The following is a 26,987-nucleotide window of genomic DNA, read 5'->3' on the forward strand; positions in this document are numbered from 1 at the left end:
TGTGTGTGTGTGTGTGGTACGCGGGCCTCTCACTGTTGTGGCACAGTTCTCTCAGGGAATGCATTCAAATGCAAGCTTTTTTTTTTTTGTGTGTGTGTGTGTGTGTGTGTGTGTGTGTGTGTGTGTGTGTGTGTGTGTGGTACGCGGGCCTCTCACTGTTGTGGCCTCTCCCGTTGCAGAGCACAGGCTCCGGAAGCAAAGGCTCAGTGGCCACGGCTCACGGGCCCAGCCGCTCCGCGGCATGTGGGATCTTCCCGGACCGGGGCACAAACCCGTGTCCCCTGCATTGGCAGGCGGTCTCTCAACCACTGCGCCACCAGGGAAGCCCTATTCTTATTCTTCTTATTATTATTTTGCGGTACGCGGGCCTCTCACTGTTGTGGCTTCTCCCGTTGCGGAGCACAGGCTCTGGACGCGCAGGCTCAGCGGCCACGGCTCACGGGCCCAGCCGCTCCACGGCATGTGGGATCTTCCTGGACTGGTGCACAAACCCGTGTCCCCTGCATCGGCAGGCGGATTCTCAACCACTGCGCCACCAGGGAAGCATGAAATGCAAGCATTTTGAAGTAAATTATTTAATCTCTATACAATCTCTGTACAATCTGTACAAATCTCTGTATAATCCCTCCACGGTTTTTTACCTCTAGGAACCAGGGTCAAAGCAAAGAAGGAAGGCAACCCAAATTGGAAAATAGGTGCCCCAAAGGAAAATTTAGTACCTATTCCTCAATCTGTATTCTGTTGAGAGTCTATCCCCCCAGTGATTCCCACTGTCCACAAGTACCCTTCTATCTTATCAGACAGCCTTTGAGCTGATTAATCTAAACTCATATAGAAATATACTCTCTGACTCTACTTTTTAGCCTCAGAACTTCATTTAGTTCGTTTGATAGATTTTCCTTTCTTTGTCTACTTCAGTGAGTCCAACAGATTGAACAGCTAATTCCAAATTAGAGAGAGAAGGAAAAACAAGAAGCTTCCCATTTAAGGTCCCAAAGGATCTTCTGCCTTTCCCCTCCTTAGCAAGACAGGGAGTTCAGTCCCAAGCATCTCCTTGCCTTCTGGAAGGAGTTTGCCAGCTGACTTTACCACAGCACCACCTTGTCCAGGAACCAAGTTTTGAGGTGTGTTTAGAGTTAAATCTATTAGAATCATCTTTTGTGTTTTTGTTTTTTTACTTGCAGAGCCAGCAGAAAGGCAGCTAAACACGGGGTCTGGGTTTTTTTCATCAACTAACAGACATCAGCTTATAGAGAAAGATAGGTCATATAAAGTCAAGGCTATTAAAGTCAACTACAATTTAAGTGAACAAATTACATTTTCTACTGCAAACTCATTCTGCAGATTAAAGAAACACTGCAAAGTTATATTTGCTTTGCAGTAGAAGAGAGTTTAAACATGAATGACCAGCTCAGGAAAAACAGCTAGTAGCAGTGGACATCTCACGAAAATTTTTGGTGTTTCTATTGAACATCACAAGAGACAGACCCTTACAAATTATAATAAGACTTTTCCTCCCCTGGTCTGGGCTGCTTATTCCTGATATCACCAGAGTGTACATATTCCTGGTTCTTGACTTCTGAGCTTACTGTGGAGAATAATGATCGGCCTAATACTTTGAAAATTTCAAGTATTTAACATAGTAGGTTTCTTGACAACCACCCCCCACCAAAAAATGACATTACAGCCCATATAATGTCTTTTATTTGGGTCAATTGTGAGTATAAAATTTTAAAGTTACTTTTCAAAGGAATTTTAAAGGAAAATAAAAATAGAAGCCTCTAGCAAGCAAAGGGGCACTAGGCCTTGACCATCTTCTCTCTTCAGACGTGAAGGCCTTCCCAAACAGAGACAGTCTCAGGGAACACCAGCTAGTTATGCATCACCTCAGTCTTTCTACAGGAGTCAGGAAGATGGCAGAGTTCCCACTCCATTTTTTCGAAGTCCTATTAATATAATAAAAAAAAAAGTTTTCATCAGAAACAACTGACAATTAATATTTAGTTGGTTATTTTCAGACTTTAGTTGGCCTATCATTCAGAATTCAGAACTGGAAACCAAGATCTAATTTGCCTCTGCCCTGGTCTGGCTAATGACTACAGATTTAGTAGGCCTACAAACCATCTGAAACAGTGTATCCCAAACAGAAAAGTTCAGATGAGCTACATTGACACACAGAATTTATTTTGATTTTTTTTGGTAATTACTTTGATCAGTATTAGAAAATACAAGAAATTAAACCTATGATTTCACTCAAGCGAAGTAAATGCAAATTGACTTAAAATTAGGTAAATAATTCAGGTGGTACTCAAGTATGGCAAAAATCATGAAGCCTGACTAGTTGAAGAATGGCTGGATTTATTCCAAGGAAATGAGGTCAATAAACTGCCACTTCACTTCTACGTCTACTGCACCCGTTTCAGATGCAAGGAGTGGACCTAAGGACCACCACCACCCAGCCTATGCTCCAGGCCCACTTTCAAATGTGGGCAAATTCACCATACAAAATTCACAAACAGCATCAGCAGAAGTAACAATACCAAAACAACTGATGGAGCAATGAAGAGGAGGAAAATGCTGAGCTTTTTTCCTTAACGTAGTAGGGTTAGGAGAAATTTTATTTTTAAAATGCCCTTTATTGTTCTTAAAGTATGGTTTGTGCAACAAAAAAGATTAAAAACTTGCAAGTAGAACTCATTTTGTTTTACAGTCCAGACAGTTTAAAACAGCTTCTTCTTAAAAGTACCTTTATGTAAATCGTCACCATTTCAGTAAGTAAATGCAGGCCTACAAGTTCAGGGGATAAAAATGGTCACGTAGGGCTTCCCTGGTGGCGCAGCGGTTGAGAATCCGCCTGCCAATGCAGGGGACACGGGTTCGTGCCCCGGTCCGGGAAGATCCCACATGCCGCGGAGCGGCTGGGCCCGTGAGCCATGGCCGCTGAGCCTGCGCGTCCGGAGCCTGTGCCCCGCAACGGGAGAGGCCACAGCAGTGAGAGGCCCGTGTACCACAAAAACAACAACAACAACAACAACAACAAAAAAAAAAAAAAAAAAAAAAAAAAATGGTCACGTAAGCTGAAGGGGACATCAGGATGTGTCCTTTTTTGAATATGAATAGCAGGAGTAGTTTTACTCTTCCAAAGAAATTAAAACAGCATTATCAACAGTACAACTCACTGTAGGAAATAGATAATATCCCTTCATCTTTGTAGTTCTACTATTTATTCTTCTAGTTATTCGCTCATTCATTCAAAAACATTTAAGGGCTTACTATATGTCTAAGGAATTACTTCCAGCAGTGAAAAAATTCTTTTCCTCATCAGTTTGTTTGACCTAAGAATAAAAGAAGCAAAAACATCATTTTGCCATTTTTGGATTTAAATTCACAACTTCCTAGAAGCTATTCTGGATCAACTCTACTCTATGCTAACAATGCCTTTACTGTCTCTTCTTGGTTCTTATTTTATACACTATTCAACAAAGTTGGTTGCTGTGGCAGGCAGAATAATGTTCCCCCCAAATAGGTTGGCTTACAATCGCTAGATGGCTTTACAATTGTCAGCGGAGGCTACTGGAGAGTAAAACCAAACTAGGTGGTCACACAGGAAAAGAAGAGTTTTTGCATCATTTGCCATATAAATGGCCACACATGTTCCAGGTTAGCAAAGAAGCACTGTAGTTGACTTAGAGATAGCCATCTAATTTTAGATCTCAGGTAAGTGGAAAAGTTTCACAGTATGCTCTGTGTTGATATGCAAAACCTTGTTAATGTGTATGTTTTGTTTGGATCTTTATCTCATTTTTTACTTACCAATGCTATTTAGTAAGCACTTGAGAATGTGGCAAGCACAGCATTTATTAGAAATACATGGTAGAGTTGCTGGCAATGTGGGTCTTGATTTTTGCTGAATTTTGGATTAGGAAACTTTCTTACCTTGAAACCCCTTGAGCAATTGTGACTTAAACCAGAGTTTAGCCCTTGATTATTTCCTGTTAAGGGACTCTGGAAATCCGCCACAGCATGTAACAGTAGTGCTAAACCTAAAGAAAACACTCAACAAGTAGGTGTTGTTGATTGATTTCACCCTATGGTTGATTGATTTCACCCTGTAGACTCGAGACTAAATTGTTGGCCATTTTTCTAATTTAGTATTTTCTTCAGTTTCCTGGATCCCAGGAGATTTTTAGTAGGTTTTGGATGAGCCAACAAGGATCTCTGACCTCCATTCTCAGGAAATGTCTGGCATTACCTCAAATCTGGATTTGAACATTATAAAGGGTGGATAGGGAGCATCATCACTAGACTGAGGGCCAAGTACACTTTGTCATCTTGGTATTAGTTTTTGTCACAGTTCCTAGCATGATAATTTTCAAATAAATAAATGATTTTTGGAAAAAAATGTAGTATTTAGAACCAGATATCATGTTGAATACACAAATATAGAAAATTAAGTCATTTTAATCCCCGTTATCAGACTTTAGGTTGGCCTTCTGAATTAATGAGAAAATGTTTTGAATATTCGTGTTATCTTGCAGGGTGGGTAGGACTGTATTTTAAAGTTAAATGACTAAAAATACTATTTTTGGTTTTTATTAACGAGCCTGGGTTAGGGCTACAGTTGAAAACCTCTGGAGCTTTACGAATCATGCAGTTTATTTACGCAGCAAGGGTTGTACTGCTCTCAATTTCACTAAATCGACATTCATTATGTATAAACAATTAAAGCGCAAAAAGCCTTTTTTTAAAAAAAGACCATAACCAAAACCTGTGTAGTCCCAAAGCAGCATAGAGCTGTACAGGCCGGAAGCATCCATTTAAATTCCTGAGTTACAAGGAACATTACCCCTACATAAGCAAAAGTTTACAATGATTTTATCAGGCATTTCTCACACCTGTTAAAATTATAAGCATTATTTTAAAAAGAGAGGGAGGGAAGACCAGAGGCAACATGAGAAGAATGGAGTTGGCTACTCCAGAGACATCTGCAAAGGACACTACATATTTCTTCTCGCCCTGCACGCTGGACGGTAAACCGGATCTTCGGGGGCTTGCTGGGTAGCCGACATTTTCCATAGCAGGAGTTTCACTGTCAAGGTCTGAAGGATGTTAAACGCTCGGGCCAAAGGCCAGGTGGCTCTTTACCGTCAAGTTAAGTAGCGGTGGGAACGAGCGGAACAGCCCGATTCCCCTCCAGTGCAGAGTGTGGACGTGCCTGCCCCTCCGGCACCGAGCACTGCGAGACCGGCGAGCCTGGTCCCACTCGCCGGCGGGAAAGCCGGAGCTGCCAACCGTCCGGCGCGCCCCAGCCTTCCGCCTCCCGGTCCGGCCCGGCGGCCCAGCCGCCTCTGCTTCGGGGGCGCGGAAACCCCGTAGGAGCAGGGCGGGCGGGGAACGCGGGTCTTCCTACCGCTTGCTGCAATATTCTTCCGCCGCAGAGCAAAGAGTCCCAACATTCCCCCCCAGGGTTTTGGGGTGTTCAGTAACGCCGTAAGATCGACAAATAACTAAATTTGGGTTTTCCCACTGATTTGCTTAGGATATTTTCTGAGATAAGCACGCCAGGATCACAATTTTGTGGCTGGTCGAAGAACGACGGGAAAATTCCTCCGCAGAAAACGGGTCCCGGCCGCAAGCCTATAAAAAACGGGTGGTGCGGCCCTTCTGTCTTTCCAGTCGGGCACTGAGTGGTTTTTCGGATCATGTCTGGTAGCTCCGCGGATTATAACAGGTATGCCGTTTCCTCGGTGGTGGTGGTGCTCTGTGGCACAGGTCCTAAGGCGCTGGAGTAGGTTGTAATAGATGGAGAGGCGGCAGGGAACCCCGGGTTCATAGGCGTGGCTTTGGGGTACAGTACTCCTGTGTTTTTCGAGAAGCTTCCATGATAGGTAGGGCCCGGGTTGTGGGGAGACGGGCAAGAAAACGGGGTGGTGAAAGAGTGTGTTTTCCCGAAGACGCCTTGAAATCGCGGCCGCTTCCCCTGCCCGTACGGAGCCCGGCATTTGTTGGAAGCCGTGGCACAGTCCGTACGGTGTAACTAGGTTGTCAGAAGCTTTATTCGTGGCCAACGGCGCAGTTTGGGAGCGCTAGGCAGTAGGTTAGGTGGGGGCAGGACGGCAGCAGCGGCCGGAGGCCGGATAGGGCTGGGCCGGCAACGAGGTCCCGGCGAACCGTTGGCAAGGCCTCGCGGGGTCTAGGCCCGCGTCAATCACTACGGCTTGCGCATTGTTAGGGGCGGAGCTCGGCGCCTGGAGCTCTCGCGAGACGGTGCACTGCCGAGAGGGGAGCGCCTGGCGCTCAGGCCTGGGGGGAAGGGTCGGCGTCCGTGGGGCTTTTCCGGGCGTCCCCGGTTCCTGACCTTTGAGCGGACGCGTAGTACATCGTGTGTCCTGCGGCACCAGCTGCCTTTGCTTGTTTGGGAAGTGTACACGTGCGGGGGAGAGCGACCGGATGAGAAAGGGCTTCTCTCCCCTTCAATGTGCAGTCGGCAGGGGTTTGGGGAAGGGACGTTTTCCTAACAGCAGTATTTTTGTCAGCAGAGAACATGGCGGCCCAGAGGGAATGGAGCCCGATGGTGTCATCGAGGTAAGAAATGGGTGTGGAATTTGGAACTTTGGAAAGGTGAAATTGTTCATCCGTTTATTTCTTTTTTTTTTTAAACTTTCAGAGCAACTGGAATGAGATTGTTGATAACTTTGATGATATGAATTTAAAGGAGTCTCTTCTTCGAGGCATTTATGCTTATGGTTTTGAGAAGCCATCAGCTATTCAGCAGAGAGCTATTATCCCGTGTATTAAAGGTAAAAGAACTTGCTGGCGCTTTTTGAAAATGAATTCCCTGTTCTGCATAGACCTGCACCTTTTTAATATGGGAAAATTATCTTCTGGGGGACTAGCACCTATTTGTATTCCTTAAAGTGAAATGATGGCAATCATCTTTCGGGACTGACCTGAAATGAAGAGAATACTCATTGCTGATCACTTGATTATTTGGGCATAATTCATGTTCCAAATGGAATACGTGGTGTAAACTAGAAGTGGCGGTTTGATGTGGGATCAGTAAATGTGTATCCTACTTTTTTTAGGGTATGATGTGATTGCTCAAGCTCAGTCAGGTACTGGCAAGACAGCCACATTTGCTATTTCCATCCTGCAACAGTTGGAGATTGAGTTCAAGGAGACCCAAGCACTAGTATTGGCCCCCACCAGAGAACTGGCTCAACAGGTATTGATAGTGTAGTTCAAAAAAAACTGCTTGCGTGTTGTACAGGTTTCAGGTTTCACAATTGTGAAGAATTTAAAGCTTAGTATAAATTTGTCCTACAGAGCCCTCCTTTTAACTGTCCGTGCATGCAGGGAGTTTCTGTTGAAAGCTAAACGGGAAACTTTCTCTTGAAAGTCAAACGGGAACTGGGTGTGCAGGTATGGTTTGCAGGGTTGTGTAACAGATTGAGAAACTAAAGTTTTTGTTCAGGGTGGACTAGACCTGTTCTCATTTTCAAGTTTGAATGCAGTTGTGCAACGTGAAAACTGCAGTGACATGTTATTTGATGGTCTTAGTTTGTGATGTATCTGTTGCATGCTGTGTTTTCAGAGCTCACTGCCATATTGGTTTGAAGTAAAACCTTGCTAATACATCTGTAGGATTTATTAAAGCCAAGATTATATACGTTGCAGTGCTGTGGGAAAAATTGTTTTACCTCTGTTTACACTTTTTACACAATGAAGAATAACAGTAGGAAATGTTTATAGTTAGGTAGCTGGTACCTGGGGCAACAGGATCTCAAGTTTGACAAGGCACAAGATGTTTTCAGGGAAGTTTATCTTGAGGCATTTAGATTGGTCTGCATTTTAACCTCAGAAGTAGTTAAGTGCTCTGCATGCATTAAAGCTGTTTGTAGATCAGATATTTGCCATTATGCTTTGGAAGTTAAGTCACAGAACCAGTAATTCTGGATAATAATTAAGGCTTTTGGCTTTTAGATCCAAAAGGTAATTCTGGCACTTGGAGACTATATGGGAGCAACTTGTCATGCCTGCATTGGTGGAACCAATGTTCGAAATGAAATGCAAAAACTTCAGGCTGAAGCACCACATATTGTTGTTGGTACACCAGGGAGAGTGTTTGATATGTTAAACAGAAGATACCTTTGTAAGTATTGCTGTTGAGTATAGTTTGGTTTTACTGTTATAAATAAATAGCATGCCCGAGAACCTAGAGATGATAGTATGACTTTATTTTAAACAGCTCCAAAATGGATCAAAATGTTTGTTTTGGATGAAGCAGATGAAATGCTGAGCCGAGGGTTTAAGGATCAAATCTATGAGATTTTCCAAAAATTAAATACAAGTATTCAGGTGAGCTTTATTTAACTCCCACTCTTAAAAATAGCTAGAGGTTAGGTTTAATGCAGGTATTATTACAACACAACTGAAATGTTCTACTGTCGCTCCCCCTGCTTAAAGCAAAAGCAACTGATGCATAACTGTCACAGTTCATGCTCAGACAGAGACGCTTGGTCTCAAAAGATTTTTTTCCTCAAAAGATTTTTTTCCTCGAGTATTGTGCAAGTTGTGCTAACTATGTGACAGCATAATCAATTTTTTTTTTAAGGTGGTGTTGCTTTCTGCCACAATGCCAACGGATGTGTTGGAAGTGACCAAAAAATTCATGAGAGATCCCATTCGAATTCTGGTGAAAAAGGAAGAATTGACCCTTGAAGGAATTAAACAGTTTTATATTAATGTTGAAAGAGAGGTAATTTGTCTAATTGTCAAACATAAAAATGTAGCCAGATTTTTTTTTTTTTTTTTTTTTTTACCTTCTTGAATAAGCACTGTGCTAAAATTACAGAAACTAGGATCACATCTTGGTTTTTGTAATAATGCTAGCAGAGTACACACAAGAAGAAGAGTAACTGCACTAGGTTGTAAAAGACTGGGGTGGACCTCTTTCTTAATGTCCAGTGTCCTTTGTCTTAAGATTTGGTGCAATATGTCTTTAGACCAATCTAATAATGAGTTTCTAATGAATGTAAGTTGGGAACAATCATGTTAATTACTGTTAACTTTCTCTTTGAAATACTGTAGGAATGGAAGTTGGATACACTTTGTGACTTGTATGAGACACTGACGATTACACAGGCTGTTATTTTTCTCAATACAAGGCGTAAGGTGGACTGGCTCACTGAGAAAATGCATGCCAGGGATTTCACAGTTTCTGCTCTGGTAAGAAGTATTCTAACCTAGTAATGTAACTGACGTCTACCTTCATTAAAAGCAGGATTTAGACTACAATATAGCTGCTAAGTGCTGTGTTGTCGTTCCCCCTGCTCAAAATAAAGTTGTTTCGTAACTATACCTGTCTGCTGTACCCCTGTAGCAGCCAGGGACGCTTGGTCTCATACATGTTGATAAAATTAAATGTTGATTTGATAGGTGATTCTTCAATTAATAGGTTTGTTCCTTTGCAGCATGGTGACATGGACCAGAAGGAAAGAGATGTTATCATGAGGGAATTCCGATCAGGGTCAAGCCGTGTTCTGATCACTACTGACTTGTTGGTAAGTCTCTCACTGCTCTTCTTAATTCACCAAAAGTTTGTTTGGGGGGAAGGTTTTTTAATAACCTTTACCAATTTTGGGCTGTTTGGGAGAATAAAGAAAAGACCACACTCCACAGTGAGCTATACCACTTAGTATAGTTCATTACTATTTTGTGGCCTACATTACATAGGTGTCTAGTTTTTCAATTAGAACATCGTCGTCATTGTATTTCAGGCTCGTGGGATTGATGTGCAACAAGTGTCATTGGTTATAAACTATGATCTACCTACCAATCGTGAAAACTATATTCACAGGTAAGTAGATGGCATCTTGACTTTACTGTACTGGTAAAATTCATATTTTGCTTTCCTACTGACTGATTTGTCTGAAAGGTAACCTCAAATCAGGGAATTGAGTAATATGACCTAGTAACTTGGTAGGCTGTAATTAAAATTGTACTTGGGAAGATTGGTCATACACAGTGGGAAAACAGTTGTGAATGTTGCCCAAATTGTGGACTCTATACATACAGATAAGGTTGTTTTAGATCGGTTGGTCTTAGCTTATTTTTGAGCTGTATTTTTTAGTGATGATCGTGTCCGTGTCCATGCGCTTTCTTGGTGATTCCTCTATAGTTGGGATTTTCTTGGTGTCATCTGGTAGCAATTTGAGCAGTCCCTGGTTTAGTTATAGTGGCTTTATCCCTAAATAAATTGAATTGTACTTTGTTATATGATGTAAAAAAAGACTTTTTAAAAAATACAGGGGTCGATAGCAGCAGTTGATGACGAGATGGCGCTCAGAAACGGCGTTGACGTAATTTAGGACGTGGAATCATAAGCGAAACAGCACACTGTTTGAATAAAGAGCGAGTCGGTATTTATATTTGTTTTTCTTTTGTCATGATTATTTGATATTTTAAGATGCTCCAGCCAAGGCATTTTGTATACTAGCCTATTAGGTGGTTTGTATTGTCTGGTTTCTATCAGGAAGGTTAGAAAGCTGTTTTTGGAGGTAAACACGTTTGAGTAATTTCAGTTATAACGTGTGAAACTGAGCAAAAAAGCAGTGATAAGTTTGGGTCACCATACCAAATACTTGTTTTCCCACTGGAAAAAGTTGTTTTAGTAGACAATAGTTAACCTTGCAGCATTTGTATTTGCAGTTTACAGTTCCAGAAGTGCGTCGAAATGGATTACATAACTGTTCTTTTTGTTTTATCCCTGGTGTTTTACATCTGTCCCAGGCTGACATCTGCTCTTGGCTGGCCCACTTTGGTATGGGCTTTAAATTCACTACCCCAAACACAATACTGTCATCTGCTTTAAAAAAAAAAAAAAAATAATGCTCAAGATACTTGATAAAATCTCATTTTGCAGCCAGACAAGCCTTGAATCCTTTTGGCACTAACTGCAAAGGAAGATTTTTTTCTCTAGATATTGATTAGCAGCTAGTGCTCCAATTAGAAGCACGAACTATAACCTTGATAAGTAAACAGCAGCTGATGGTTAACAAGTGGATCATCATGTTCAGTAGTTCATGCAGCATGTGAAGTAGTATATTGTAATTGCTGATTTCTTTTTCTTACACAGAATTGGCAGAGGGGGTCGATTTGGGAGGAAAGGTGTGGCTATAAACTTTGTTACTGAAGAAGACAAGAGGATTCTTCGTGACATTGAGACTTTCTACAATACTACAGTGGAGGAAATGCCAATGAATGTGGCTGACCTTATTTAATTCCTGGGATGAGATAGTTTGGAATGCAGTGCTCGCTGTTGCTGAATAGGCGATCACAACGTGCATTGTGCTTCTTTCTTTGGGAATATTTGAATCTTGTCTCAATGCTCATAACGGATCAGAAATACAGATTTTGATAGCAAAGCGACATTAGTCGTGAGCTCTTGTGAGGAAAGTCGTTGGCTTTATCCTCTTTAGAGTTAGACTGTTGGGGTGGGTATAAAAGATGGGGTCTGTAAAATCTTTCTTTCTTAGAAATTTATTTCCTAGTTCTGTAGAAATGGTTGTATTAGATGTTCTCTATCATTTAATAATATACTTGTGGACTAAAAGATATAAGTGCTGTATAAAATCAGCCAATTATGTTAAACTAGCATATCTACCTTTATTGTGTTTGTCATTAGCCTGAATAGAAAGGCCTTTAAAATTGATTTTTTTAGAAAGCATTTGGATGCATTTTGTTTGGTATTATATTTATTCAATAAAGTATTTAATTAGTGCTAAGTGTGAACTGGACCCTGTTGCTAAGCCCCAGCAAGCAATCATCCTAGATAGGGTTAAACGTTTACCCCAGTAAAATTGCCATATTGCACATGTCTTAATGAAGTTTGAATGTTAAATAAATTGTATATTCACTTTAAAGGTGCTTTAGTCATTTTGTTTTAATTGTTCACAAAAATACATACTGAATATGTTTTAACAATTCTGAGTTAACTGCTGCATGACAGTTGCGCAGAGGCTGATCAGCTGTAGATGTTCATCAGCACCATCTGCTAAGCATTTATCAACTTCCTACAAGAAAATGAAAGATTAATTAGTAAGTTCCCTTTCAGGTGTATGCTGTGGTGAAATGAGAAGATGCCTACTTACAGCAAGTTTTTCTGTAATAACAGACTTCTGTTTATCAGAAAGGTTATCATTTTCTACAACCCCATCATGAAGTTGATTTACAAGCTGAGTTGCTGCATGACCATCATCTATTAAGTCCTGTAGCAGAAAAGAGAATGATATTAGTATGATTTCCATTCCTCCCCCCCAGGTTAGTAAAGTGTCTTTACCTTTACCACAGCTTCTAGTTTGTCAAAAGAGCCACTCTGACATGCAGCAAATACTCCATCAATTGTTTCCGCTGGTATTACCTAAAAGAATTAAAGAATTTATTAATTAAAAATAAAGTTTCTGGGTGAAGACGGTTGACTTGTTTCTCTGCCAAGCCTGTGCAAGCTCTGGTGTTCTATGCTACAGGACATGTGCCACTTCAAGCGTGGAACTGTTACCTGATTCTGAATCCATACATAAGGAGTTGGGAGGGCAAAGAACTGAAAAAGGGTCAGCTTTAAGGCTTATGCTCATCTGGACTCCAGATAGGTGATGGAGAAAGCTACTGGACCTGAAACAAATCTGGAAAAGATGCCACTAACAAAATGCAGAGATTGGTTGGTTGGTTTCATTACAATACAAAATGAAATCTGAAGACAAGGGTGTGGCACAAGAGAATTGCTTTAATGATTTGATTATAAGTTGGATATGACCCTTTTTCTGGATGAGTTTTTTTTTTTTTTTTGCGGTACACGGGTCTCCCACCGCCGTGGCCTCTCCTGCTGCGGAGCACAGGCTCTAGATGCACAGGCTCAGCGGCCATGGCTCACCGGCCCAGCCGCTCCGCGGCATGTGGGATCTTCCCAGACTTGGGCACGAACCTGTATGCCCGGCATCGACAGGCGGACCCTCAACCACTGCGTCACCAGGGAAGCCCAGGGATATGTTTGTTAACTGCCACATCCCTGCCTGCCTGAAGCATTCTTATACTCCCAGAATGGTATAAATGTTTATATTCCCTCAAAATTCATGTTAAAAATCCCTAATGTATTTGCAGGTGGCACCTTTGGCAGGTGATAAGAGTGGAACCCTCATGAATGGGATTAGTGCCCTTATAAAAGGCTCAGAAAGCTGCTTTTTGCCACAGGACAGTGCAGGAAGGTAAAGGCCATCCCTGAACTAGGAATCTACTCAACTAGGAAGTGTGTCCTCAGGCACTGAATCCAGGGGCACCTTGATCTTGGATTCCCAGCCTCTGGAACTGTGATATTTTTGTTTATAAGCCACTCAGCCTGTGGCATTTGTTACAGCAGCCTGAATGGGACTAAGCACATAATAAGCACTCCATATATATCTGAATTAAAAATTTTCTATAAGCCAACTAAAAATTTCAGAATATCCAGTGCTCTTACCCCAGCAATGTCTGTGATCACCTTCTCTGTGACTTCCTTTCCACCTGTTAATCGAGTAGCACTTTGAAGAAATGTAATGGCTTTCCTTAAGTCTCCTTCTGACACTTTAACAAGATGAGCTAGTCCCTGAAGAGAAAAAAGTTCTTTAACCTGTTATGGCCAATTAAGGATGACTAATAAAAATGAAAAGCACTGTTTTAGCCTAGAGTTATTGGGGAAAAATAAAATCTATTCCTATTTTTGAGGGAATGTTGGTTCTATAGTGGCAGAATTTACAGAGACAACCTTGATTACATACAGCAAGGAGATTTCAAATTACAGTTCTGTTATAATGAATAAGGGTCTATACATTCTATCACTGCCAGAATTTCATCATACCAAATTAGTCCTTGGAGTGGAGTATGGGTAATGACAAGTGGAGTACACTGTCATGCAGAGGTTGGCTGTTGCAGAATTTGCATCCAACATGAAATCTGCCTCAGCTTTGGGTCTCTGAAGTATTGACAGACAATAAACTTCTAATAGCAACAGAAAGGCTGAACCAGTAATTCCTAGACATTGTTTATTTAGCTTAACTTTGCCTGAAGAATCGGCATCAGAAATTGAAGCAACACAAATTTGACTTTCAGGAAGGGCCTCTTCATAGGCATTCATCAAAGGAATTAGTAATTTACAATAATTGTAATAATAGTGATTACCTCATTGCTAATTTTGATATGTTCTTTACCAGCGATGTCTAATAATCGCTGCTGTTGAATTTTATCTGACAGAGGTTTGAAGCGGAATTTAGAACATCTAGAGGTCAGAGGTTCAATTATTCTGTAAAATATTGGAAAAAACAAGTCAGTGTCTAAAGAAGAAACTCCCCCGAAGAACTCATTTTTGTCAAGAACAAATCAAGATTTGATGGAGAAACTAATGTAGCCTTGAAACATTTAAATTTTTTCTCTCCCTATTTGGGGCTATCATAATAAGGCTGCCTAGCATCCACCTTTAGGGCATTGCACATACCGACTGACATAGTTACAGATGAGACAGAATCGGGTAGTTTTAGACTCTTTCTCCATGGTACGTCTTAAAGCTGCCTGAGCAGCTGAGGTCATAGAATCTGCTTCATCCAGGATCACAATTTTAAAAGGAGGACATGGCTTCCCGCTGATTCAGAGAAACACAAAGGAGTTATAATTCACACATCATTATCACAATCTAATTTTAGAACATTCTCATCACCCCAAAAGGAAACCCTGTGACCCTTAGGAGTCATTTCTTTTTTCTCTCTCCAGCCATAGGTAATCAGGAATCTCTACTTTGTTTCCACAGATTTATCTATTCTGAACACTTCATATAAATGGAACCACATATTGTCAACTTAATACACTGTCTTTTGTGATTGGCTTCTTTCACTTAATGTAATGTTTTTAAGGTTCATCCATGTTGTAGTATATCATTACTTCATTTCTTTTTATTGTCAAATACTATGGCAAATGGATGGATATACTATGTTTCATTCATCCATTCTTTAGTTGATGGATATTGGGTTAGTTTCCATGTTTTGACTACTATGAATAATGCTGCTATGAACATTTGTGTACATGTGTATATGTTTTCATTTCTTGTCAGTATATATTCTAGGACTGGAATTGCTGGGTCATACGGTAACTCATAGGGGAACTGCCAAACTGTTTTCAAGATGGCTGCACCATTTTACATTCCAACCAGCAATGTATAAGGGTTCCAATTTCTCCATATCCTTGCTAATACTTGTTATTTTCTGTCTTTTTTATTACAGCCATCCTAGTGGGTGTAAAGCGGTATTTCATCATGGGTTTGATTTGCATTTCTCTAATGGCTCATGATGAACATGTTTTGATATGCTTATTGACCATTTGTGTATTTTCCTTAGAGTAATGTCTATTCACATCCTTTGCCCATTTTTAAATTGGTTTGTCCTTTTATTATTGAGTTGTAAGCGTTCTTTATTCTTGATCTAAGTCCCTTATCATGTATGTGATTTATATACATTGTCAATCCAAGGTGGATATCAAAAATTGAGTTATTCACTTTCTACAAATTCCTAAGTGTGCTCTGATATAAATTTAAATATATGCCAGGTACCAAAAATTTAACCTTGGAACTTTGCCACCTAAGGAGGAGTATACACAGTTGCATGAACATCCCTATTGAATTATTATTAGTAACAACTCCTTTTTCACTCAGTGTCCCAGTTTGGACAAGGTTTTACATTGTCACCAACTATGAAATATACACTGAAGCTTAAGATACATGATAGGACTTTTAAAAAAATAACATAATAGCAAAAATCAGGATTTTTATTATGAGTGTACGACCAAGCCACCACATTTGATTAATAAATACTCCTTAGACAAATATTGATTAAAAACCCTTGACAGCTAAACAACTTAAAATTAGTTACTATAATGGAAAGGTCATTTCTAGGTTTAAATAATTTAGATAAAAATACAATCTAACATGAAAATGAAGTTGAAAATCTGGCAGAAACATGTTTGTTTTTTTTTTTTTTTTTTGCGATACGCGGGCTTCTCACTGTTGTGGTCCTCCTGTTGGGGAGTGCAGGCTCCGGACGCGCAGGCTCAGCGGCCCTGGCTCACAGGTCCAGCTGCTCCGCGGCATGTGGGATCTTCCCGGACTGGGGCATGAACCCGTGTCCCCTGCATCGGCAGGCGGGTTCTCAACCACTGCGCCACCAGGGAAGCCCCAGAAACATGTTTTTTAAACAAATACAATGACATGGTATAGAGAAGGGAAGGTGAGCTTACTTACTCTGAACGGCATCCTGTCACAGTTAATTGGGCAAAATTCTTCACTTTCTCTCTAACTACTTGTATTCCACGTTCATCAGATGCATTTAACTCAAGAACTCTTAGTCGAAAAAGTTCAGGCCTATGTCAAAATGAAAAAAAATTATGAAACATCATAGAGCATATAAGTAACCCAGGTTTAAACCATATTTTAACATTTGTACATTTTTCGGTAGTTTGAAATACACCTAGTAAATAATATGAATAGAAGGTATACAGTTCATTCTGTATTTTCTTTTGCAAAGGCATAGTTAACATTCTGGCTTTTTTCCATGCATTAAAAAAAATAGGTAGATATCACATAATGTACTAAATTTTAAATCAATTTTCCACTTTGGACTGTATCATAAGCATCTTGCCATGTCAGGATAAACACTGTAAAAACCATTTTAATAACTATATGACTTTCTAACCTAAGATTGTACCATTATTTAATTTACTTAACATCCTTCTGTTGTTAGATATTTAGATAGTTTTAAATGTTACAATTTAAAATAATGCTGCAATGTAGCATATTTTTTAAAAAATATTTATTTATTTATTTTTGGCTGTGTTGGATCTTTGTTTCTGTGCGAGGGCTTTCTCTAGTTGTGGCAAGCAGGGGCCACTCTTCATCGTGGTGCGTGGGCTTCTCACTATCTTGGCCTTTCTTGTTGCAGAGCACAGGCTCCAGACGCGCAGGCTCAGTAGTTGTGGCTCACGGGACTAGTTGCTCTGCGGCATGTGGGATCTTCCCAGACCAGGACTCGAACCCGTGTCCCCTGCATTGGCAGGCAGATTCTCAGCTACTGCGCCACCAGGGAAGCCCAATGTAGCATATTTTGAATTATTTCCATAAAGTAGTTTGCTATAAGGAAAATTACTGGATCAGAAATGAATAGTTAATTTTTAAGTGAGTTTTTAAAAAAAAATTATTAAAAGTAACTCTGTAGGAAAATCTGAGAACTCAGAAGAAAATGAAAATACCTGGCACACACTGCCAAACCCTGTTTTGAAGACTTCCTTCTAGTTATTTTTCTATATATGTGTGTATATTTTTTTAATAGAAAAAAAACAACAGTTGGGATTTCGTCTTTATTTTTCCTAAATAGCATGATATCCTATGCATTTTTCTATGGGTATAAACATCTAGAAAGCTCTGTGCATGTATTTTCTATTTTGAAACCACATATACCATTAAATGTGGAATTTATAGTTAAGTCCTTTTAGGTCTATCAAGACAAACATTATTTAAAAAAATATTTTATAGGTTTTATAATTTGGACTAACCTACTGTAGAACAACTAATAATAAACTATACTTAACAGTTTTATGATGACTACCTCGCTAAGGATGATTCAGACTGGATCTAACTGATGGAGTTGTAGAATAATCAAAAAAGCTCTCTTAAAATTTCCTTGGGAAAATGAAAGTTGCTGTCAAATAAAATCCTCGGTTCAGAGCAGCTTCCCCTTTTGTCCTCCTTCACATTTCAACAGAACTGATTATCCTTATATATTTGGTGGTTTCAGAGGCATCTAACTGTCTTCATGTGTAAGATTTCAGATGTACCCTTAGGCCATATGCCTGATATTAAAATTTTGGATTAATTAAAGATAGGCTTTGTTACGTTGGTGCATGCTGCATAGATATCAGACATGGCTGATACGTTTTTTTTTGTTTTTTTTTTTTTCCTTCGGTATGCGGGCCTCTCACTGTCGTGGCCTCTCCCGTCGCGGAGCATAGGCTCCGGACGCGCAGGCTCAGCAGCCATGGCTCACAGGCCCAGCCGCTCCGCGGCATGTGGGATCCTCCCAGACCGGGGAACGAACCCGTGTCCCCTGCGTCGGCAGGCGGACTCTCAACCACTGCGCCACCAGGGAAGCCCTGATACGTATCTTTTAACCTTAGGTAAAGGGCTCCTCTACTACAACAGTTGGCTAAGCCGAGACAGTCAGTCTATGACTGACTAAGAAGGTGGCTCATAGAGATTTTCTGCTGTACCTGGAATCATACTGCCTCAACTACCACATACTCTGCTTATACTCAGGATACTTGAGGGCAAGGAGCTGGCCCAGACACTCCAGAGGCAGGCCCTGGCAAGTCCAGAGCAAGAAGGAACTCAAGAAGGAGTGGTGCGTGTCAGTAGCATCAAACAGCAAATTCTACGACAGATGTGAACACGACCATTAAAAGTCATGAAACTACCAGTATGACTGGAGATAGGGTCTTCTGGTTTCCAAAATCATAATGAAAGAGTTAAAAGTGATGAAAAAAATCACAAGGCTCCTTGTAGTACATTCAAACATTTGAACAAGGTTCAGAATAAAGGTTACAAAAGATACAGGCAAGCTAATTTATTGGAGGGGATGAACTGGAAATGGGCCAGCTGGATTATTAAAAAATTCAAACAAAAATAAACCCAACAACCTCACAGAAAAACCAAATGCAAAGTTTTAGAGAATGAAAAGCAGTACCAGAGATTCTTAGTGTCAAGTCTTTAAAAAAGAGAGACAGATTTCAACTTACCCAAAGAGTTCCCTAGCTGCTGCCAAAATAGTGGATGTTTTTCCAGTTCCGGGTGGCCCGTAAAACAAGAGATTAGGGAGCTGTAGAAGTTAAATTTTAGTTTTTAAAAAATTGTATTCTGGCACAAATAGGTGAAAGTGACTGAAAATGTCTATGGAACAGTGCAATGACTTCCCTAATAGGCATATATATCTGAATACAAGGATTTCTTAATATAACTTAATATAACTGGTATCATAGTAATAACAGTACTAAATAACAGTACTAAATCCTGCTTTTTCACAAACACTATCATTTTTCCCTAAGAAAAAGGTCTTTTAATATCTTAAGCTGAATCAACATTTATGATTATTCTATACCTAATCTAATACTTAGGTGGGATTTTCAAAGCTGGAATTAAAAACCTCTTATTTCTGAAGGGAATACTAGGCTTCTGTCAGTTCCCTACCCCACACCTAGGCTCAGGACTAGGCAAGATTTTATATTTTATAAAGATGTCAGTTGCTTCAAAAGGGACACAGACCAAACTGGATTTGGCCAATACTGAGGGAAAAGGAATGAAAATGGTATACTGGGGCTTTGGATGAGCTAAAGTTCCAAGAACAGAAATATTAAAAAAACCAAGCATCTTTTAAGTGCCAGGCCGTGGTCCACATCATGATTACATACCCTGCCTGTAGGGATACCCGCATGTATCAGGGAGATTTCATCAGTGGAAGACAGGATAAGATTAAATAACTAGTTATCTTCTTTTATACTTTAAGTCTAGCTGGCTTGGCGCCTATCAAATAGGCAACTGATCTGTGGTACAGATTAACAAATGTACTAAATTCTAATGAGCACTGTTATGAAACTGTACATTCTTTTTTTCTTTTAATTTTATTTCATATTGGAGTACAGGTGATTTACAATGTTGTGTTAGTTTCAGGTGTACAGCAGAGTGATTCAGTTAAACATATATCTATTCTTTTTCAAATTCTTTTCCCATTTAGGTTATTACAGCGTATTGAGCAGAGTTCCCTATGCTATACAGCAGGTCTTTGTTGGCTATCTATTTTTTTTTTTTTTTTTTTTTTTTTTTTTTTTTTTTAGGTACGCGGGCCTCTCACTGTTGTGGCCTCTCCCGTTGTGGAGCGCAGGCTCCGGACGCACAGGCTCAGTGGCCATGGCTCACGGGCCCAGACGCTCCGCGGCATGTGGGATCTTCCCGGACCGGGGCACGAACCCGTGTCCCCTGCATCGGCAGGCGGACTCTCAACCACTGCGCCACCAGGGAAGCCCGGCTATCTATTTTAAATATAGCAATGTGTACATATCAACCCTAAACTCCCAATCTATCCCCCCACCAATGCTTCCCCCCTGGGGAAACCATTAAGTTTGTTTACTAATTCTGTGAGTCTGTTTCTGTTTTGTAAATAAGTTCATTTGTATCATTTTCTTTTAGATTCCGAATATAAGTGATATATATTTGTCTTTCTCCGTGAAACTATACATTTCTTTCATGTACGGAAATCACTGCACATGGGAAACTAAGCAGTATGGTTTATTTGCTTCCACTCTCGCCTTCCCATCCATTCATTCTTCACCCAAATCAGATGCCACTCTGCTTGCTACTTAAAGCTATTCACTGTATTCATACTCCACTTAGAAAAACAAAACAGACAAAAAAAATCACCCTGCTTACCATAACCTACAAGGATGTCCATGATCTGCTCACCACCTCTCTCACTTTCTAGGTTCCAACTTACAATGACCTCCAACAGCTAAGCACTTTCTGGCCTGCACGTATGCTGTCCCCCATGAGCTGGGGTCTGACTCCATTCTTCTGTTTGGCAACTCCTACTGCATTACAAGTCAGAAGCCTTCCCTGACCACCCAATCTAAAGAGGGCCTCCTGTTATTCTCTCACTGGTATTTGTTGCACTTGATGTAATTTGCAATTATTTATTGTTATTTATGTAACTGTTGGGTTTAATTGTAAACCATTCACCTCACTATATGAGAAGTTTGAGAAGATCAAGAACGTTCTTTGTTCTATTCACATCTATATTCTCACCATCTCCCACAGTACTCAGTATGCACCAAGTAAATAAACCAACATATAAATGTATTAGTTAAAAGACTATTACTGTTACACTGGTAACGTACAGCTTAAGATACAAACTATGAGATTCACTATTTAAAAACAAAAGCAAAAGCAAAACCTCCTAGGTTTCTTCATTTTCAAGGTTGTAACTGTTATTTTGATCCAACTACCTCAGTAGTTGTAATGATTCATCCAGTCAGCTATTACAATAATTTAAATTCTTTAAAACATGGTTAAATTACTAAACCCTACATTATGTAAGTCTGATATGCATATATATATGCATTTAAGAACTGTACATGGACTAGCAGTTCTAAAAATTGATTTCTGAAAAATCTCATAATTCTACTGTAAAACCCTTTAATATAAATGAAGGAATGAATTTTTTCCTTTACTCTTTAGAGTTAAAAAAATTACTTCAACTTTAAGTTTCAAAAAACTTAAGTCTGAAAAGAAATCATTAAACAAGTGGATTAAGAAGAAAGTTCTTAGTTCAGCCTCATAAATTAGATGGTATAAGGTAAAGAACTGGATCGTGATCCCACTACATTTGCCTAAAGAGTTGAGAATCCCAGCAATTAAAATACATCATGTCCTGCAATCTGTGTAAATATTACCATGCAGTGTAAACTGTATACTATTATAAAATTAAAAGCTAAAGATATCTGGATCAAATCAAAACAAATACTGGTAAAGAAAAAGATTTTCAACAGTTTTATAAATATAACTTTCAAAATATATACTGTTGCAGTGTAATTCCAGGAAGACACCAATGGCAGCAAAAACCAAAGAACCTCTAATTCAAAGTAGCCAGGTTGAGAGGAAGGAAGAAAATCTTGGGAATAAAGTAAAAACCACATCCCACTTTCACCTGCAGCTGTTTGCCTTCCTCCACTAAGCTCTTAAAACACTTTATCATATACAATTTTAAATTGCTAATTCTTCATATGGTTTGTCTCTGAATTAATCTAAAATGCAAGTCACTCAAGGACATTTTATCCCACATATCACAGCAGGGAGGGGACATGATGCCATAAGCAGAACTAAAGACTCAATTTTTTTTGTATTGTAGTTCAAACTAAATCCTAAAATTAGGTGAGCAATCATATGGTCAAAGAATCTTTGACTCTCCCTTATAGTGCCTATCATTATCTATAATTCTCATATTTATTTTGCTTACATGTTTATTCTTCTGTGTCTCTCCCCACCAAAATAAAAGCTCATGAGCAAAGGGACCTAGCCTGTCTTGATCAATGATCTCCACTTGAGTACTATGTAACAATGCCATAGGACAGAAAAGGAGACGCTCAACAAATATTTGTTGAACTAATCATCCATTGTACAAATAGTAATCAAGGGCCTACTGTATATACAGGATAGTATCTAAAGGGGGTTGGAGGCTATAAAGGAAGGAAGAGGGTGAATAAATTAAGTCTTAAATCTCTCAATGACTTTAGACAGCATCTGCTACTCACATCAGCTCCTTCTAAAGACTTTTTTAGCACTGCAACCACTTCTTCCTGGAAAGCAACTTCATCCACGTATTTTGGGCGACTGGAGAAAAAGAAAAGAGAGAGAGAAGTTATTCAGTGTATTATAGTAGCCACAGAAGTCTCTTCTTTTGCTAAAATACCAATGATAACTCTCTCATATCAGTAATGAAATGAGAAACTTTCATAATTGGATGTGGAAACCCCATCTATATTTACTTTAGGCAAATATATACTGAGGAATGAAGTAATTTTTCACTTTTCCAGATGCATTGTTTGTATCTGTTGTGCTTACAAAAACTATGCAAAAGGATTTTTTAACATCACAAATGCCAACTGGTTCAAAATGTAAAATGAACATTTGCCTAGAAAGTAATATTATGTTTTGACAACATGCCCCTAAACTGAAAAGGGAGACCTATTTAGCAACCTCAAGATAGGTAACAAAGTTACATATATGTTACTATGTTGTTAATGGGTTAATACCAATTTCTCCTATCACCTAACTGCACAAAAAATGCATACCTATTCACTTCATTGAGGGTTAACAAAATAACAAGCTTAACCAATATGGAGTGTAATTTTTGTCTTACATTGTTAACTAATGATGTTAAATGAAGTTATACTCCCAACCCTAAGTCAGGCTCTGTGCTTAGCTAACTAAACAAAGGTTTTTCTTTGATTTATACTTTTCTAACTAATCAGGCCAATGCCAGGCAGATATTTTATGTCAGATAATGTTATCTTGGAAAACCAGTGTATATTATAAACCAGGGTTTCATATTCAAATACCTGCAGGGTCCAGGCAGATAACAAGAGTGAAGAATTTGAGTGTAAGACAAGAGACACTGGTAGGGACTATGGTGAAGTGAGGAACATACGACCTTTCCAAAATGAGTAGTACACACATCCATCTAAGTGTTTTCAGGTGAGAACTTGAATCTAGTGCTGCCTAGTCTCCTGAGTCTGAAAATGTAGACTTTCCCCCTTGTTTAATTTATTTAATGAAAAGTTTCTAGATTTTTATGTGAAATTTCCCATTTTTAAAAACATTGTTGGTGCCAAACAAAACTTATGAGGGCCTTACTTGGCTTATAAGTAATATGTAATCCTTTGGTAATAATTGAGGGTACACCAGGGGTTCTGACTACTTGTTATAATATCACTTAGCTGACTGAAATCTAAGAGCCACTTCAGGTGCTGTTTTTGCCAAAAATGTATAAACAAAAACTCAACAATTTTCAGCTATCAGTAATGAAAAGAGGAACAGATTATTTGGACTTAAGTCGAACTCCTAAGAGCTTATAGAAACTGTTTTCTTCACTGCTGTATCTCAGCCCCAAAACCCGTAGACCTGAGTTACAGAGAAGGCTGTAGTTCATTCAGAAAATACTGAATTCAACTAGATTATTCTAAGGTACATTTCAGTTCCAAGGTTCATTTCAGTTCCAAGGTTCTATGACTTATAAAATTGGGTGACTTTTAAGGCAACATTTAAACACGGCAAATCATCCTCCTCTTAAATTAAAAAAAAAATAGTGATCAAAACTGGTCAGAGAGATAATTTATTAACTATTTCAACAAAAACAAAAGCGTTCTTACTATTTTTCCACCCACGGAACAGGTTTGGCTTTCTTGTTCTCTCCACTACTTCTGGCAGTGGCAGCTATTCCTCGATCCTTAGTCAATGGTGGTTTACTGCTGATAGATGTGCCTTTTAGAAATGCCTGCATGGTTACTTCACCCTGACCAGGTGCAAGACAGAAAAGGAAAAGCTCTTTTGAAACCATCATGAGGAAGTACAGCCTGAAAGCACACTTAATCTTGTGCAAAGACATTCAAAAAATATTAAATGAAGGACATCACCCCATGACCTAGCATCCTTTGCATGCATTCTACTGAGGACTACAGGGACATAAAAGAGGCCAAAGTGCTAAAGGAACTTAAAATCTACTTACAGGTACTTCCCTGGTGGCACAGTGGGTAAGACTTCGAGCTCCCAATGCAGGGGGCCCGGGTTCGAACCCTGGTTGGGGAATTTGATCCCACATGCTATGCCACAAGCTAAAGATCCTGTGTGCTGCAACGAAGATCCTGCGTGCTGCAACTAAGACCCGGCACAGCCAAAAACTATAAATAAATATTTTTTAAAAATCTACTTATAGTGAGGGACTTACAGAACAAAGTTCTATAAATTTAGCAAACTTTTTGATAAATATGATGGCATCAATGGCCAAACTGTACATGGGTCTCAACAGTCTCTTCAGTCATGGGCCTAACTCTAGCTCAGACCCTGGAATGGACTCAGCAATTAGGAGGAGTACTAGGACCAAAAATGAGAACCTCCACTTCTCTTGGACCTAAAGCGCCACTGGAGAGCCTATTTTATGGGCAGAGCCCGTGTCTGCCTTCAGACAGAAGCAGAGGGGAAGGCGGGGTGGGGGGTGGTGAGACATTGTTAAAATGGAAACAGCTGTTTTTCTCATAGCATGCTCATTTGAAGAAACCAAAACAATTCGGAAAAGCATGAGGAGTTTTAAAAATTCGAAATCTCACCCAGAAGATAAGCACTATTAACATTCAGGTAAACGTTCTCCCAGGCAGCAAAAGGCTGTTTTTAGGGATAGTTTGTCTGAAAATCCCCAGCATTAATGGCAATTCTATGTTTTTCACTGCTGTGTCTCCAGTGCCTGGTACAGGATAGATGCTCCATAAGATTTGGTGACTGAATTACCACTTATAAGACTCAGTTTCGCCTTCCGTAAAAGAAGCTAAGGCCCATTTCATAAGGCAACTGGGTCAAATAAAAGAATAGTGCAAACACACAGCTCTGTGCTTGGCATATGGGTATAATCAATAAATAAAATAAATTGTTAACATCTGTAAACAACTAAGGTTTTTAACGTTATAGGATTACTCAATCCCTGCCACAGGCTGCCAAACAGTAATACCGCGCAAAGCAGAGCTCTGAAGGATGCTGGGTTGAGCTACCCGTAGACCAAGGAGTGCGCAAGTGGTGGAAGACATCACAGGGGCATCGAGGGCACAGGAGTAGAGGAAAGCGAAGGCAGCCCTCGCAATTTCTCTGGCTGCTCACCTGTTCTCCCCGGCTCCCCGCGTGTGTCCCCGGGCACTGCCTGGGCCTTTTAGCCGCTAGTCTTGAGAGATAGGACGCCACCGGCTCGTTCCTGAGGTTTCCGCGGCAGGGAAAGGGCGAGGTGGTCGCGAAGTCTTGGCCCCGTTCTCCAAGCGGAGACTCTCAGGCCCAGGAAGCCCCGAGCCGCCAAAAGTGGGGGGAACCCTTACGGTAGCCTCCGTCAGCAAACAACCCGAGTTCCCGCCACCGAACAGCGGTGAAGGGCAGGGCGGGAACACGCCGCACGTCAAACGTCACTTCCGGTCCGCTGCGCGCGCCCCGCCTTAAGGGAGCCGTATCCTATTCTGTGGTATTTAAGCTGATGAGACACGCGGACTTTTGGGGATGCTGGGGCTGGATGGGAATGAGTCTGGAGGTGTAAATAAAGCTCCATCCTGTCCCGACGTAGCCCTCCGACTAGAGGCTGCGGCGCAAGAGAACTTGAGAGCGGCCGTCTGTAGGAGAGGCTGGGGCGGAGGACCCGCGTGCTCAGCGGACGGGGGCGGAGAGGGCTCCGCGAGCCCTGACCTGCTAGGGCGGTTGAGGAGGAGCTTGTGGGCCTCGAATCGCGGAGGTCCACTCTCTTTTGTAGGTACGAGCTTGCAGAACCTGTGATTCATTGGCAGTCACGGGCATGTCACTGGCATTTCTGCGGCGACACAATTCGGCTTGCAACCTGCTTCACCCCAAAGAAGGGCGGGGATTGGGGAGGGTGGAGTCTATCCTTCGCCAGAAGAGGGCGCCGTGAAGACCCTTGTCCTCTCCCTCCGGCTTGGTCGTCACGGAGCAAACCGTGTGTGCTTTAAGGGCGGAGACGTCGGAAGAAGATGCCTTTCCTTGCCCTTTTGGGTGCGTGTGGCTTATATCTCTATTAGTGTCCGCCCATTGGTGAGAGAGAGGGCCTTGCCGCGCAGCTATGGTCAGCTAATCCCAGGGCCCTGCCCAGAAATCTGCTGGTGCAGACGCTCAATACAAGTTACAAGATTGATAATGTTAACGCCACCAGGATACAGAAAATGTGTGCTCTAGGCAAGTGTTTGGGGCCACCCTTTTAATCTTTACCCACTGCTTGTTTTAGCTCTGGAGTTTTCCTAAATGTTATTGAAATCTGAGCCTTTTGAAATGCTGCCTTCGCTGCAGACCTTTACTAATTACTCTAACCCACAGGGTTGATCTGGGTCTTCTCCGGATGAATGACTTTTATTTGGCACATACTCATCATGATACTCATTGTTAACTTTACGTGTTCATTTGTCTTTCAACAAATGCTTATGGAGTGCCCATACCTACACTGCGAGGTGCTGGGGATACGGCAGAGAACAAGCTGGAAGGTCTTGCCCTCAGGAGAGTGACAGTGTGATTTGTTATGCAGAGGAAGTAGGGGCTCTGAATATATACATCCCAGGCCTAACCT

At 40.6% G+C, this 26,987-nt stretch overlaps 2 protein-coding genes, 1 long non-coding RNA gene and 4 other non-coding genes across 15 annotated transcripts; 5 read left to right on the forward strand and 2 right to left on the reverse strand.

The window, feature by feature from the left end:
• Nucleotides 1-1,686: 1,686 nt before the first annotated feature.
• Nucleotides 1,687-5,378, reverse strand: LOC136794252 (uncharacterized). The gene is made up of 2 exons (XR_010840715.1): nt 5,146-5,378; nt 1,687-1,946 (listed from the first exon to the last, which is right to left on the reverse strand). It is a non-coding gene; the product is annotated as an uncharacterized lncRNA (long non-coding RNA).
• On the forward strand, nt 5,089-11,924 carry EIF4A2 (eukaryotic translation initiation factor 4A2). 9 transcript variants are annotated; one of them, XR_010840714.1, is made up of 12 exons: nt 5,621-5,731; nt 6,540-6,585; nt 6,668-6,800; nt 7,086-7,225; nt 7,984-8,152; nt 8,249-8,358; nt 8,615-8,758; nt 9,091-9,228; nt 9,474-9,563; nt 9,780-9,859; nt 10,311-10,421; nt 11,138-11,924. XR_010840714.1 is itself a non-coding variant. In XM_059063745.2 (11 exons), exons 1-11 carry the CDS (start codon nt 5,703-5,705, stop codon nt 11,280-11,282), a joined length of 1,224 nt encoding a protein of 407 aa, XP_058919728.1. In that variant the 5' UTR covers nt 5,089-5,702; the 3' UTR covers nt 11,283-11,924. The 9 variants fall into 9 exon arrangements, 6 of the variants coding, with proteins under 6 accessions (XP_058919728.1, XP_058919727.1, XP_066890285.1 ...); XR_009335751.2 differs by having other exon boundaries at nt 5,627-5,731; nt 6,537-6,585; XR_010840713.1 differs by having other exon boundaries at nt 5,631-5,731; nt 6,537-6,585; nt 9,756-9,859.
• Nucleotides 6,916-6,984, forward strand: LOC131757893 (small nucleolar RNA SNORD2). The gene has a single exon (XR_009336041.1). It is a non-coding gene; the product is annotated as a small nucleolar RNA SNORD2 (small nucleolar RNA).
• Nucleotides 8,821-8,999, forward strand: LOC131757889 (small nucleolar RNA SNORA81). The gene has a single exon (XR_009336037.1). It is a non-coding gene; the product is annotated as a small nucleolar RNA SNORA81 (small nucleolar RNA).
• On the forward strand, nt 9,278-9,409 carry LOC131757860 (small nucleolar RNA SNORA63). The gene has a single exon (XR_009336011.1). It is a non-coding gene; the product is annotated as a small nucleolar RNA SNORA63 (small nucleolar RNA).
• Nucleotides 9,590-9,729, forward strand: LOC131757871 (small nucleolar RNA SNORA4). The gene has a single exon (XR_009336022.1). It is a non-coding gene; the product is annotated as a small nucleolar RNA SNORA4 (small nucleolar RNA).
• A 2-nt stretch (nt 11,925-11,926) lies between the features above and the next one.
• On the reverse strand, nt 11,927-26,278 carry RFC4 (replication factor C subunit 4). The gene is made up of 11 exons (XM_059063755.2): nt 25,535-26,278; nt 24,040-24,182; nt 22,423-22,501; nt 18,862-18,941; nt 16,316-16,435; nt 14,525-14,668; nt 14,212-14,332; nt 13,514-13,639; nt 12,341-12,421; nt 12,153-12,269; nt 11,927-12,074 (listed from the first exon to the last, which is right to left on the reverse strand). Exons 2-11 carry the CDS (start codon nt 24,168-24,170, stop codon nt 11,979-11,981), a joined length of 1,095 nt encoding a protein of 364 aa, XP_058919738.1. The 5' UTR covers nt 24,171-24,182; nt 25,535-26,278; the 3' UTR covers nt 11,927-11,978.
• Between the last annotated feature and the right edge of the window lie 709 nt (nt 26,279-26,987).

Source organism: Kogia breviceps, chromosome 5 (assembly GCF_026419965.1).
Source record: "Kogia breviceps isolate mKogBre1 chromosome 5, mKogBre1 haplotype 1, whole genome shotgun sequence".
NCBI lineage: Eukaryota > Metazoa > Chordata > Mammalia > Artiodactyla > Physeteridae > Kogia > Kogia breviceps.

Coding starts and splice junctions, on each gene's coding strand:
- EIF4A2 (XM_059063743.1), top strand. CDS start 6,451: ATGAGAAAGGGCTTCTCTCCCCTTCAATGTGCAGTCGGCAGGGGTTTG. Junction 8,153..8,248: donor GTTAAACAGAAGATACCTTT/GTAAGTATTGCT, acceptor TATTTTAAACAG/CTCCAAAATGGATCAAAATG. Junction 9,860..11,137: donor CGTGAAAACTATATTCACAG/GTAAGTAGATGG, acceptor TTTCTTACACAG/AATTGGCAGAGGGGGTCGAT.
- RFC4 (XM_059063755.2), bottom strand. CDS start 24,170: ATGCAGGCATTTCTAAAAGGCACATCTATCAGCAGTAAACCACCATTG. Junction 22,502..24,039: donor GTTCCGTGGGTGGAAAAATA/GTAAGAACGCTT, acceptor CTTTTTCTCCAG/TCGCCCAAAATACGTGGATG. Junction 16,436..18,861: donor GCAGCTAGGGAACTCTTTGG/GTAAGTTGAAAT, acceptor ATTTTGACATAG/GCCTGAACTTTTTCGACTAA.